We start from the raw sequence: 15800 nt of genomic DNA on the forward strand, positions 1-15800 counted from the left end.
ATTTTGATCAAAATTACAAACCGATTTGTTTTCTGAAAACCCATTTTCAATGCGTTCATTACCATTGAACGTAAAATCCTAGGAATTCACCTGGAATTCATTAGGTCTCCTGAACCAAATCGGGTGTCAACCGTAAGAACGGTGGTTGCATAGCATGGTCAAAGACAGGACTTTGTGCCAGACCGAAAAATTATAAGGGTGAGCTTTACTATTGCTCTTACCAAGGATAGTAATTGCATCCGATACATTATAGACCATAATTAAAAGCATGTCAGGGGACATTGCCTTAACAGTTGCTTGTTCAACGCTTTCCTTTACAACCGGACGGTAGTTTACCGAAAGGTAATATACGGAGCAAGTACACTGGACGTGTTGCTTTCTCAATACAAGGTTAGCAAGTGGGTGACACAAAACCGCAAGTTTTGAGCTAAAAATTTCAAATATGAAACCCACCAAACCCACAAAAAGAATTCGCAAACACCGGTGAAGGGTTATTCCGGAAAACTTATCTAGGGTAAAAGCTAGATTTAATTTTCAAAAGATCAAATGTTTTCATAAAGATCCAATTTCCTTAATGGATCTAAATTTTTATAGTCATGTGGGACTGTAAACCATAACGTTACTACCATTGTTTATACTGCCGTAAAGAAATCACTGATGTACAAAGTGTGAAGAATAAAGAAGTGATTCTAGTATTTCAAGACTATATTGCTTGAGGACAAGCAACACTCAAGTGTGGGAATATTTGATAATGCTAAAAATGAACATATATTTCATAGCATTATCCCTCAAGAAAGACAAGCTTTTAGTTGCAATTGTTCTATTTACAAGTGATATTCGTTTAAATAATAAAAGGTGAAGACAAAAGACAGATTCGACGAATTGAAGACGCAAACGACCAAAAAGCTCAAAAGTACAAAATACAATCAAAGAGGTTCCAATTATTGATAAGAAACGTCTCAGAATTACAAGAGTACAAGATTCAAAACGCAAAGTACAAGATATTAAATTGTACGCAAGGGCGTTCGAAAATCCGGAACCGGGACCAGAGTCAACTCTCAACGCTCGACGCAACGGACTAAAAATTACAAGTTAACTATGTATATAAATATAATATAATATATAATTAATTATATAAATTATATATATATTATATTTATATATTAAAACCGTCGGCAAGAAAGGTTCCAAAATGAGATGAGATGTAGAAACAAACTCCGCGAGTTGCGGAGTTTGAAGGCCAAAAAGGCCGCGACTCGCGGAGTCTCCCTGGACAAAAATGCCTATAAAAGCCAGCGCAATTCGACGTTTTAAATATCCATATATCAATCTCTCTATCTATATGTAAACGTATATATATATATATATATATTTATATTTTAATTTTAATTTTAATTTTTAATTCTAATAATAAGGGTATGTTAGCGAATATTGTAAGGGTGTAAGTCGAAATTTTGTCCGTGTAACGCTACGCTATTTTTAATCATTATAAGTTATGTTCAACCTTTTTACATTAATGTCTCGTAGCTAAGTTATTATTATGCTTATTTAAAACGAAGTAATCATGATGTTGGGCTAATTACTAAAATTGGGTAATTGGGTTTTGTACCATAATTGGGGTTTGGACAAAAGAACGACACTTGTGGAAATTAGACTATGGGCTATTAATGGGCTTTATATTTGTTTAACTAAATGATAGTTTGTTAATTTTAATATAAAGATTTACAATTGGACGTCCCTATAAATAACCATATACACTCGATCGGACACGATGGGCGGGATATTTATATGTACGAATAATCGTTCATTTAACCGGACACGGGAATGGATTAATAGTCACTAGAATTATTAAAACAGGGGTGAAATTATGTACAAGGACACTTGGCATAATTGATAACAAAGTATTAAAACCTTGGGTTACACACAGTCGATATCCTGGTGTAATTATTAAACAAAGTAATAAAACCTTGTTACAGTTTAAGTCCCCAATTAGTTGGAATATTTAACTTCGGGTATAAGGATAATTTGACGAGGACACTCGCACTTTATATTTATGACTGATGGACTGTTATGGACAAAAACCAGACGGACATATTAAATAATCCAGGACAAAGGACAATTAACCCATGGGCATAAAACTAAAATCAACACGTCAAACATCATGATTACGGAAGTTTAAATAAGCATAATTCTTTTATTTCATATTTAATTTCCTTTATTTTATATTTAATTGCACTTCTAATTATCGCACTTTTATTTATTGTCATTGTATTTAATTGCACTTTTATTTATCGCAATTTCATTATCGTTATTTACTTTACGCTTTAAATTAAGTTATATTTATTTAATATTTTACATTAGGTTTTAACTGCGACTAAAGTTTTAAAAATCGACAAACCGGTCATTAAACGGTAAAACCCCCCTTTATAATAATAATATTACTTATTTATATATTTGTATTTTTAAAAATTAAAACTAATATAGCGTTAAGCTTTGTTTAAAGATTTTTTCCTGTGGAACGAACCGGACTTACTAAAAACTACACTACTGTACGATTAGGTACACTGCCTATAAGTGTTGTAGCAAGGTTTAAGTATATCCATTCTATAAATAAATAAATATCTTGTGTAAAATTGTATCGTATTTAATAATATTTCCTGCTAAAATTTAATAGTATTTTATACCCCTTAGCTTTAACATCAATAATATAATATATAATTAATTAATATAAATTATATATAAATTATATATTTATTTAATACGTCGACGAACTACAAAACAAAAGAATGTGGGCTGACAAACAGAGCCATGCGATCGCATGGCTATATGCCTTGAGTCCCATGCGATCGCATGGGAAGGCTGGACAATTCAGATGCTATAAAACGCGAAGTCTGGTACCAGTTTCATTTGCTAATCTCTCTCGATCTCATCTCTCAATTATATATTATTATTATTATTATTATTATTATTATTATTATTATTATTATTATTATTATTATTATTATTATTATTATTATTATTAAGATTAATATTATTATTATTAATTATTATTATTAGTAGTATTATTATACATAAAATACTACGACGAAGTCATGAGCGTGTCACTTTCAAAATGGGTTTTCAAGCGGGATAGAGCTAAGGAAATTATGGGTTATAGCTATGGAGGTTATGGGTAATGTACGTGAGTATTATTGGCAAATCAAACCTAGTGTTTATCATCTCTGTTGCGTCTACGTACTTTCCTGCAATATTGAATCACAATATTGATACGTGAGCATTCATATCTTATCTTTTATATATTAATTGTGTATCCATGTCTAGTGCTCGAGTATATATATTTATGCATGCTTATATGCTAATTTTTATCGTTAGATAGTTTATGATGAATCACGAATTAAATACATATATTACTGATAAAAGGTATATGATATGCATGTTTTTGGAAAGCTGGTGAAAAATCAATAACTTTTCATTTAGAAATCGCGTAAATTCGATGAACGAATTAAAAGATAAGCGAGGATATAATTTGTTTGAGACAAACTTGCGTGAAATAATAGAAAGCAAATAAAGTAACTGATAACACGACGATTTAACGTGGTTCGGCAAAACCCTGCCTACGTCCATCCCAAGAGTCTCCTTTATTCTTATAATATAAAAGAACCCGGTACAAGAAAAAGTACACTATGAGTTAAACTCAAACCCAAGCCCCTTAGATTTTAGTATAAAATCTAAGTTTCTCGTACACTCTTTTACACTCCTTACAAGAATAAAACTCTCGACCTCACAAATAAACACACTCCGTTGATATTATCGATCAACTGTGTTTTCTCTCATTTGTGATACTTGATCCTCCCTTAGATCACTTGATCCCATTCTTGGATGATCTTCATTTGACTACACAACCATGTATTTATATTGTTTTCCTTCTAATGTGAAAACTACATATGAAAACAATAGTATAAATGTAGCCCAACTATTCCTTTTCCAACTTCATATTTTGCACATGTATTTCATGCATGCTTAATTAAACATAAATGTGAGTCAACAAAGGTGAGCCACCAAATGTGGCTACCGTCCAATAGAAACCAACCTAGTTCTTCACGTTGCAGATCAAGTTATAAACTTAAATTGAGAATTATTGATGGCTCAGTGATGTATATACAAACAATAGTCATCTCAAATTTTCTTTATGATTTACAACTGAATTACGTTTAGTTTTTATGTGTAATTAAACCCTCAATCATACACTCTCTAGTTCTAATCAGTCTCTAAACATTTGCAACTGAAACTCGTTCATTTGCAATTGAAAGTGTGGCTCTAATTTAGAATTTTTTTTTTTTTTTTTTTTTTTTTGTTAATTAGGGTTCTTAGTGATGAAGATGAAGATGAAGATGAAGATGAAGATGTGCTGTTTTGATTCTAAAAAAGGTTATGATTTTGAAAGAAGATGACCGAATTTTAGAAAAGGCGGGATGATAACTAACAGTCGTTATGTTGAGGGACCAACTATGTCAAAAAAATAACGTTAGTAGCCGGATACCTTATGTATAAGTCATGACTTGCATATAACTATACATATTTATAATTCGAAAGCTTACAATACAAGATTTGAAAAGTTAGATGCATACAGTGGTGGAACTTGAACTCGGCCACATATGGGGCGTGTGTAAAAATTTATTAAATTTTTCATTGATAGGTGGGCGAACAATAAAAAAGCCTTATTTTATAGTAAAAAAAAAAAAAAATTAGTGTGAATTTTTTTTTAAATCCAGCTGGGGCGGGTGCCCCACCCTGCCCCTTATATATTCCGCCCCTGGATGCATATAATAAAGATTTGGTGAAAGTTTAATGCATTTTCAAACGATTTTATCTTTTAAATTTTATTATTTAAATATAGTAAAAGTGCAATTTGACTAATCCTTGAATTACTGATTACTCCTTCCGAAGTTTAGACTGAGTACTCTCGAACAAGGTTGCAAAATTCGCTATTCGGGGATTAATCGTCCGGAATTTTGGAAAGATTAATCGGTAATTCGGGGATTAATCGGATTGTACTGTATGCATTGAAATATTAAATTTAAAAAATTATATGTGTAAATATAGAAAAAATCATAAATATATAAATAAACTTTAACATAATTGTATAAAATTGTTCATTTTGCTGCAAAACTATAAAGTTCTAGTTTAAATTCATGTTAAAATGGTAACCATTTTTTACTTTGACCGACTTTGGTTATCAAATTCGATTTTGACCCATCAATTGACGTTGACCGTTTAATTAAACGGATTTTTAAAAATCGAAACGGATTGCTCATAGAAATGATTAATCGGAGATTAATTGGCGAGTAATCGGGTTTTTCACAACACTCCTCTCTCGAATAAGGAGTTTTATAATCGTACCGAAAACATGCACTTATTATGAATGGGCCTTGTCATGCACTTTGATCCAACTTATGACTGGGCTTTATAACGTTAGCCCATCGAAAGAGTATCTCAACATTATCAATATGGGCCTGTAACCCAATCTTACCTGCCAGCGAGATAAACATGACAGAATTATAAATACGGAAATATAGGTCACCCCACTCACACACCACCACGCGCGCCTTAATCATCCCCAAAACCTTGTCGCGTGCCCGACCCGCAACACTGTAAGCGCGTGACAACTACTCCACCTTCACCATACACAGACGCAAAGAAAACGAATTTGTTTGTGATTCGGTTTCCCTTTTTCAATTATTCGTTTTTTAGTTTCGAAGTTTCCGGTTACTTCGTCACACAAATCAATTATCTACACACATATATATCTATATATATTTTTATTTTATTTTATTTATTGTGTTGTAACTGTATACGAGAAATTAAAGATGAAGGTTATCGTGAAAACCTTGAAGGGGACTCACTTTGAAATCGAAGTGAAGCTCGAAGATACGGTTCGTTATGATTTCGATTTTAACTGTTTCTATCTATACTTTTGGTTATTTACTGTATTTGATTATAAATTGTAAGTGAAGTAACTTTTATTGCAGTTAGGGTTTGTGTTGCGGATTCGATTTCATATTAATTAATTTATATGTATTAATTGACGCTTTTATGATCAATTTATATAACTTGATACCTATTTGATTATTGAATTGCTGTTAATTCATTAAATTGTATTTTCAGTTTTTCAGTTATTAGTTGTATGCATTTGTTGAGCTGAAAAGGCAGAATCTCTGAATATATATATATATATATATATATATATATATATATATATATATATATATATATATATATATATATATATATGCATTTGTGTAACTATATGTTAGTTTTTCAATTGTGTTTAAGACTAAAGTTTGTTCATGTAGGTTGCTGATGTGAAGAAAATTATAGAAACTGTTCAGGGATCGAATGTATATCCAGCCGCACAGCAGATGCTCATCCATCAGGGTAAAGTGCTAAAGGATGGCACTACTTTGGAAGAAAATAAAGTTGTGGAAAATAGTTTTATCGTCGTTATGATATCGAAGGTATGAACGATAACTGCTTTATTTGTTTGGATAAAATGTTGTTTGTCTCGAAGTCTATAATAAATGCATGTTAGCTTAATGATATATTGTAATGAGTTTGATATAGTTCAGAGTTATTATACTTAGTTATCATACACATGGTCTCTAATTGTATGAGCTAATGGATTGCTATAGAACCGAGAAGTTAGTAGATTAATTTCAGTATTATTATGTTCTAAAGTTCACAAAGTTTCTTCGTTCTGTATTGAATTTCGTTAACCTGACCTTATGATATACTGTTAGAACCATTATATAGTAGATTTCAGATACTTTTTACTGCTACAATGCTTCTTAGGCTACTTATTTTTCCACATAATAGTATATAAATATTTATGCTGTCAAAAATATGTAACTCGCCTTGTTGGCATTCTGTTCTTGCGTAATAGCACATACTGTTTGCATGCAAGTTTTATATGATAATGTATGCTTGAATCATACTAGTTGTCAGCAAGTTTTGTATGATAATGTATGCTTTAATCATCTGATCATCTTCACTTGTGATTTCTTTTATAGATTAAACCTTCAATAATATGATACTTATTTTATCTTCTTTTATTATTTGTTATTTACAGAGCAAGAGTTCATCTGCTGAAACTTCAACACCAGCTCCAACTCCTGCTCCGGTGGTTGCTTCCCCTCAGGTTCCTGCAACTGTGACACAGTAAGATTAAGCTAATGGGTTATATTTGTCATCTAATTATGATTCATGGTTATATAAAAAATAGGTAGATTATCACTAACATGCGATTTTCTATTATCCAGGCCTGCATCTGTACCTTCATCTATTCCGACCTCAGAACCTATTCAGAATGTCTCGTCTGGTAACGTATATGGCGATGCAGCATCAAATCTAGTTGCAGGAAACAATCTTGAAGGTGCAATTCAGCAGATTCTTGATATGGGTGGAGGTACTTGGGACAGGGATACAGTTGTTCGTGCTCTTCGTGCTGCTTTCAACAATCCAGAAAGAGCTGTTGATTATCTGTATTCTGTAACTACTTTAACATCTTCTCATAATACTTTATATCTAAATTTGAATTATCATCAAAGCATCATTAGTAAAGCGTACATAGTTACACTTAAAACTAAAGTTTGATTCTTTATATGGCATGATAGGGCATACCTGAGTCAGCTCAGCTTCCTCCAGTAGCTGGACCTCCACCAGTGCCAGCTGTAAACCCGCCGGTTCAGCCACCACAAGCCACCCAACCAGCCGCTGCACCACCTACCGGACCAAACGCAAATCCGTTGAATCTTTTCCCTCAGGTATAAAGTTTTATTTTTTTATTAATTTTTTTTGTACATGACAAATTTCTCTCTCATAATAGGGTCTGCCTGACATGGGTGCGACTGCTGCTGCGGGTACGGGTGCCGGTGCTGGCGGTAATCTGGATTTTCTGCGCAACAATCAACAGTTTCAAGCTTTACGAGCCATGGTGCAAGCTAATCCACAAATCTTACAGGTCTGTATCCTATATTATAACTTTAAAACAATAAAAAAAAAAAATGTATACAACTATGTATTCTTATAAATGAATATGTTGACAGCCTATGCTGCAAGAGTTGGGGAAACAAAATCCTCAGTTAGTGAGACTCATTCAAGAGCATCAAGCCGATTTCCTTCGTCTCATCAATGAACCTGTTGAAGGCGGAGAGTATGTTCTACATCTCATTGAATTAATCTTTTCTACTTTAGCCCCATTTACTTATGAAATCGGTTGTTATGTTTTATAAAGTTTCTATTGAATGGGTCAATTAAAAGGTTGGGTTTTTTAAATTCGTGGACCGGTATTTGGTGTGTGCCACCCTTGCAAAATACTTGTAAACTAGATAAATATGGTTTATCTGTTAAACAACCAAACTGCCAAAAGTATTGGACATCTGTACCAAAAGATACCTGTTTTGAGTTTTGACCCCCAACCCAATTTGACACCCAGTGTGTATGTTGGACTGGATTCAGGGATTTACTTGGACAGCTTGCTGGTGGGATGCCTCAAACTGTAACAGTTACTCCCGAGGAAGGTGAAGCTATTGAGCGTGTAAGTTTTTATTTATATCTGCCAACTTTAATGATTGATTGATAAACAATGAACATAAACAATGAAGTGATAAGCATTTTTTATTTATTTATTTAATTTTCATCTTCTTCAGTTAGAAGCAATGGGATTTGACAGAGCGTTAGTATTGGAGGTATTTTTCGCCTGCAACAAGAATGAAGAGCTTGCTGCCAATTACTTACTGGACCACATGCATGAATTCGAAGACTAGTGTCGATAAATTTGATGGATATCTAAATTCAATAGCATCCATTTTATATCGTTTTTCTTCATTTCTTGTGGTTATTCACTTTCTTCCGTACTTTTACTTGGTGGACGGTAATTAATCTGAAGCTTATGCACTTACTCAATTGTCTTTTTATTTCGGACTGCATATCTTTTTACTTTATAAAATGTCAAAACTGAAATTACGATGCAACTCAAAATCTTAAATCGTCTGTTTTTTCTTGTTACTTATGCAATTTGTTTTTATGCTGGTTTTAATCCAAATCTAAATGTGCAGTAACTGACTAAGATAGGATCTTTAAGTTCTGTTATTTTCTGGTAAACTCTTTTGTTTCTCAGAGTCTTCAAATTTGGTCCGTAACACTATTCATAACCTTATTTGCAATGAATTTGATGATATGCGACAAGTAGGAGGATAACGTGCTCTCCTGCGTGCGAAAAGTGTGTGTTGTACAAGCTAATGTAATCCAAAAAACAATAGTCCGATTCAACAGATCAAAAACACATAATATAATCTTCAAGAGTTTAAATAATTAAATCTAGAATAATACCTGACAAACGGCTGGGTTGGGTGTGATTAAATGTAGGTCAGCTGGGTTGGGTGTGATTAAATGTAGGTCAGCTTTTAAATCTGTCTAATCGGTTGGGTCGAGAACGTGGTCGAGTTGGGACTTGAATTGAGATCCATTTTTCTCAAATTTTTAGATCTGTCATTTTCAGTCTTCAGTTCACATCTCGGTTCACATTTCACATTGAATAATGTGGAAAAAAAACGTAATAATAACTTTCACTATTCATTATGCAAAAATTTATGGTAGGTATCTACAAATGTAAAAAGTAATTCATATACATCGTTTTACAACAGAAGCTACTTCACGACTTCCTCAATGTGTTATGTATGTAGTGTACTTAAATTAGTATTTTTTGCTGGTTTAAATTGAACATTTCTTAAATACAATTTAAGATTTAATAGAACCAATCACGTTACTAGTTTATGATTTTCGTTATTTTTATTTTGAAACTAGTAAGGTCAATCTCAACTTTAACTCTAAAGACCGCATCACACTTACTTCTTAGGATAGAATGACGACATAGTCACTGCAATTCATCACACAATTTCTTAAAAAACTGAAACTCGCTATCTTAACTACTTATATCAATATGTACATTTATCGATGTATAAGTCATGAAGCTAAAAATAAAATAATTTAATCAATAAACTCGCTAATGACAAAGGAAATGAAGGTGGATGAGGATGTTCAAGGGCAGACACGCGCTATCAACAACGCCCTCAAGGAGATGGTGATGGCGTGCTCGTGTTCATCTTTTTAGACACTTCTTTTCTCAAATGTGTTCCTTAAACACGTGAAAACTCTGTGTTAAAATAATAATAAATTACATTTATAAATAAACTTAAAATACGAAAAATAAAAAAACCCACACACCGACAAATATATATTTGAAAGTTTATAAAATTCTGAAAAAAAAATTTGCAAGAAAATCCTAAAATAAATAGGAAAATTCCCGCCCCCTCGCCCATTGGCAGCAAAACTTGATTGCTTTCTCGAGGGTTTTCAGTTTTTGCGACTTCAACGACGAATCGGTTTGTGGGCCCAACTCTCCTCTCGTTTAATCTGAATTTCATCCATCTCATTTAGGGCCACCGTCAACCTAAGCCGGCGACGGCGTATTCTGCTGCAGCAACGGCTATTTTTTCCGGCAAGTTTCAATTTACTCCGTATATATTAAGTTTATACTAATTTTTCTGGATATATGTAACAATATTTGATTTCCACTAGGTTATTGCTGAATTAATTAGAGATAATCTCTCATTTAGTTTAAAGAATAATAGGTACAAGTTAGGGTTAAGAATAATGCTATTTTATTCGTGTGCTTAGGATTATATTAATAAAAAGCCGTTTTGATTTGTTCAGGACCAACGTTGGGAGCGTGTCATTGATTCAGATGAAAAATTTGTTGGACTAATATATAATCTAAATTTTTTTTTCAAGGTTAATGTTGAATGCATCCAAAGTGTTTGATGAAAGTCCTTAGAGAGAATGCCTATTTTACCAAACAAGTTACTTGTCAATGGGGTCTATATCTGTGTATGTAAATCGATGTTTTCTTACCGTCCATGCCCCTTATGGGATTGGTGCGGGTTTCCTTCTGGGCACGCAGTTGGGGGGCGGGTATAGCAACTGCGGGAGATGATGCGTGGGTGGTTAAATCACCTGATCCCCAACTAACTGTTGTCCAAAAAAAAAAATCAAGGACAAGTCTGTTATAAATAACTACCATTTGATCATATTCAGAATCACTGATCATGAATTAATGAGGTTAATGTAATACTGATATGCTCGACGGCAGACGTATTTCTGTTCTTTTATTATAACATTGAAAATCCCCAACTTACATATTAGAACAAAAATGCTAAAAGAAACTACATAATTTTAATCATGGTATGGGCATTTAACTAATATGTATCTATCTTACATTGAAATGCATATACATATATATTTTGTCTTATGTTTATTATTGTTACTTAACTGGCCTATTTCTTGGTGTTATCTCCCTAACTTGTAACTAAAAGTTACGGTTAACATTTTGACGTATGTTTCTTGCACAGGTGGCACTATAAATGAGTTTAGTGGATGATTCGCCGGTTAACTCATCCAGCAGTGATGATTTTGCCGCCTTTCTTGATACAGAATTAGATTCTGTATCTGATACCTCCTCTGATGTAAAAGACATCACTAATGAGATCTTATCAGATATAAATAGGTGCATACAGAAATTATTATACTCGTTCGAATTTTCCTTGTAAGTGTAATGTTTCTTAAATCATATCGGTTGTCTATAGGACAAAAAGGCAAAAAATTGAAGTGATGGAAAGTGTTACGGAAATCATTGATTTAACGTCTCAGGACGAAACAACACAAACTTTAGGTAATAGTACTAATACTAATTTGTCTAAGCATGTTATGTTTTGCAAATTGTATTTTTACGTTTCGTTAAAAACTAATAGTCTCTCTATTAAACATGTTCAGACGTATTGGTGAATGAGGATACATGTACGCATCCTGGTGTTATGGGAGGAATGTGCATAAAATGTGGAGAAAAAATGAATTGTGAGTCTGGTATACCGTTGGCTTATGTACACAAGGTAAGCAAAAATCATAAAAGAGCACGAATCGTTTTTTTTTTTTTTTAAATTCTTGAATGTAGGTAATCATATTTCAGTTTTGCAGGATCTGAGGCTTGCTAAGGATGAAATGGAACGATTGCGTAATACGGATTTAAAGAATTCAAAGAAGCTTATTTTGGTTCTTGATCTGGATCACACATTACTTAATTCAACTCATATAATGGACGTATGTCAAGAAGAAGGTTATCTAATGAACCCAAGTGATCCTATGCAAGGTACTCTTCAGCGGCATCTGTTTGTATCGATGTTTGATAAACAGTAATCCTGTGTTAATATATTGTTAATGTATGTATTAACAGATGCATTAAAAAGCAGTTTGTTTAAATTGCCTCGCATGAACATGATGACAAAATTAAGACCCTTTGTGCACGATTTCTTGAAAGAAGCTAGCAAACTCTTCGAGATGTACATTTACACCATGGGAAAACGTGAGTATGCAAAAGAAATGGCGATTCTGCTGGACCCACAAAAGGTTTACTTTGGTTCTAGAGTGATTGCACAAAATGATTGCACCGAAGAGCATCGTAAAGGTCTTGATGTCGTACTTGGGCAAGAAAGTGCGATTCTAGTTATTGATGATACCGAAGGAGTGAGCATCATTACTTTAACACGTTTTATCATACAATTTGAAGAATTATAAAAGATCATTACTTGCGATGTAGGTATGGGTGAAGCACAAAGAGAATTTGATTTTAATTGAGAGATACCTTTTTTTTGCTTCAAGCTGTAAGCAATTCGGATACAAATGTAAATCGCTTTCTGAACTGAAATCAGATGAAAGTAAAGTTGATGGAAGTCTTGCTACTGTTCTACAAGTGCTCAAAAAAATCCACAAAAAGTTCTTCGATCCCGTACGTACTACCAACCTTACTTGTTCAACCTATCGTATAAAACTCGGTTTCTTAATATTGTTTTAACTTAAATGATAGGAACTAGATGAAAATATTGCGGTCCGAGATGTACGGCAGGTAAGATATGTATCTTACGTACCCTTGTTATACAGAAACTAAATGTATACTTGGCAGTGTTGCAGAACTCGGAATTACTCAGTGAGTACTCGGTTTTTGCCACTCGGGGAGTACTCGGCGAGACCTCGATCAAACTTGGTCAAAATCGGTCAAAAATGGTCAAGACTCGTTCAATAATTTGTCAAGGTCAAACTTGGTCAAAACTTGGTTTTTGCAACTCAGGGAGTACTCGGCGAGACCTCTGTCAAAACTCAGTCAAATATTTGTCAAAGTCAAACATGGTCAAAACTCAGTTTTTGCAACTCTGCGAGAAATCAGTCAAACTTGGTCTAAAATCGGTTAAACTCGGCCAAAAGTCGGGATTACTTGGAACATTGGTCAAGGTTATACTTGGTTAACATCCGAGTACTCCCTGAGTTTTTGAGTACTCCTTAAAAAGTCCCGAATGAGTACCCGAATAGAGATTTTTGCAACCTTGATCCTCGGTTGGAGTTCCGGTTTGTTTGATGTAATCTTTTGTTGCAGGTACTGGGGGCAGTTCGTTGTGAAGTATTGAAGGGGTGTAAAGTTGTGTTTAGTCGTGTGTTTCCTACAAAGTTCCCGGCTGAAAATCATCAGTTATGGAAGATGGCTGAACGGTTAGGAGCGATATGTGCAACAGAAGTCGACCCGTCAGTGACACATGTCATTTCAACAGATACAGGAACTGAAAAGTCACATTGGGCGGTTCATCATAAGAAGTATTTGGTTGAACCAAGATGGTTAGAAGCTGCGTATTTATTGTGGCAGAGGCAATCTGAGGAGCAATTTCCTGTAAAGGAAACTAAAAAACAATAGCGGTTTTTGTTCTTGTCCCTGAAACTAGACTAGTGTTGATCCATGGCTACAGTTCTTTTTTGGCATCCAAGTTTGTTTTGGTATTGACTAACGTTAGCGTATTTGAACGGGAAAAAAGGTATTCGTTCGTTCTCTGTTTTTTATGAAACTTTTTTGTGGTTATACTAACTGATGAAACTTGGATTTAGGGGTATCATTGCACCTTTTATATTATCTTAAATCATAGTATAGTTTATTCTATAGATGTTTACGACTTTTTTATTACGATACTCATGTTTGTCTGATTAATAAAACTTAAATCTGAAGCAATTGGTTTCTGTGATCTTATGACAATGATCCATTTTGATGGGATCTCCATGTGATTCATTTCTCAAAATTAATTGTGGAAAAAAATTATATTAGTGTGGACAATAACTGACTAACATTGAGTCTTTTGTATAAAGTTTCCTAATTGAAGTTTTAAGAGTCGTCGTTATAGTATGTAACACTTCTTTTACGTAACGGTCGTACATAATTTAAACTGACAGTTATAAAATTGTATAAAATATTTGTACATCTTTAACAATGTCTCTGAGGATGGTCGTTGGAAGTATTCATTTAAAATGACTGAATTTATATTTATGTAAAAGGTTGAGGGCTAAGAAATATAAATGAAAGTATGAAACTAGAGTTTTGTTGTAATCTGTTTGGGTTGTTTTTTTTTTTCTTCAGGAAAAAATCTTGAATATATAACAACTCTTTATTTTCGGAAAGAAAAACTGAGATACCAGCAATCAAAACACACAACCTAACGAGAAACCGAGATACAAGCAATCAAATGATAATGTTAACACTCATCGACTCATGGTTATTCCGTTTTAAACAATATTTATATATGTACAATCACAAATAGATTGCCTTTTTCAAAGTTTGGATCGACAACCCTCACATGCCAAATAAGTGATAGCCTTAATAAATACTGTACTTGATTAATGAAATTAGATTTAAATATAGAGAAAATTGCGTGATTGGTCTTTGTAGTTTAGATCATATGTAGTTGGTTCCTGTAAGTTTTTTCCGGAGTGATTGGCCCCTGTGGTTTACAAAATTGGCGTGGGTAGTCCCTCTCAGTAACAGTCGTAAAAAATGTACGTTAACTTTAGTCATGAGCGATGCATGTGAGGGGTATTTCGGTCTTTCGTCCATCTTCTTCTTCATTCACTTTTGTTTTTTCTCTCTCTATTTCTTATAAATAAACCAACCTTTTAGGGTTCCATTTAATCAGTCTCCATGAATTTTCTTTTGTTTATTCTCCATGCTAATTAAACGCAACAAGAACATCTCCAACATATTAATTATAATTACCATAGTAAACTAAACATCATACACTCAACAACTTATAATATCAGACCCAATTATTAACATCAACAAATTAGTTAAACCCAGATTTTAAATCTAAATCTAAATTAGATTCAAATCCAAACCTAAATACTGATAAAAGCAAACCAACACGTTACATGGTTTCCAATGTTATAAACTTTGTGCAAAAGGACCATTTCGTCATTTATTATAAGTTAGGGGTAAAATCAGTAACTTCACAAAAGATACGGTCCAATCATCAGGAACATAAAAAATACTCGAGTCATACATAAGCACACTTTATGATTATTATACAAAATTCCATTAACTTTACATTAAATTTGACTCCTTATCTTTCTTTTTTTTGTATCCCTCAAATGTATCACAATTCTACATATCTCGTCCTTTTTAGGGATGAGGGATGTAGAATTGACAGAAAGAAAAAGGACGTGGAATCAAGAAAAAGGGCGAGGGATGTAGAATTTTGATACATTAGGGACGAGGGATGCACAAAAAAAAGAAAAAGGACGAGGAGTCAAATTTGATGTATAGTTCAGGGACGAGTAATGAAATTTTGTCTGATTATTATTTTCCTATTACGAGTACTTTTTTT

At 33.3% G+C, this 15800-nt stretch overlaps 1 protein-coding gene across 1 annotated transcript; it reads left to right on the top strand.

The window, feature by feature from the left end:
- Window positions 1-5737: 5737 nt before the first annotated feature.
- On the top strand, window positions 5738-14068 carry LOC139900503 (uncharacterized). The gene is made up of 18 exons (XM_071883271.1): window positions 5738-5933; window positions 6354-6515; window positions 7127-7215; window positions 7317-7545; window positions 7671-7820; window positions 7883-8017; window positions 8103-8209; window positions 8515-8593; window positions 8706-8821; window positions 11018-11115; window positions 11476-11620; window positions 11700-11785; window positions 11887-12002; window positions 12088-12259; window positions 12344-12633; window positions 12707-12895; window positions 12974-13012; window positions 13538-14068. Exons 1-18 carry the CDS (start codon window positions 5868-5870, stop codon window positions 13847-13849), a joined length of 2580 nt encoding a protein of 859 aa, XP_071739372.1. The 5' UTR covers window positions 5738-5867; the 3' UTR covers window positions 13850-14068.
- The last annotated feature ends 1732 nt before the right edge of the window (window positions 14069-15800 follow it).

The sequence above is a fragment of the Rutidosis leptorrhynchoides genome, chromosome 3, assembly GCF_046630445.1.
Source record: "Rutidosis leptorrhynchoides isolate AG116_Rl617_1_P2 chromosome 3, CSIRO_AGI_Rlap_v1, whole genome shotgun sequence".
Lineage (NCBI taxonomy): Eukaryota > Viridiplantae > Streptophyta > Magnoliopsida > Asterales > Asteraceae > Rutidosis > Rutidosis leptorrhynchoides.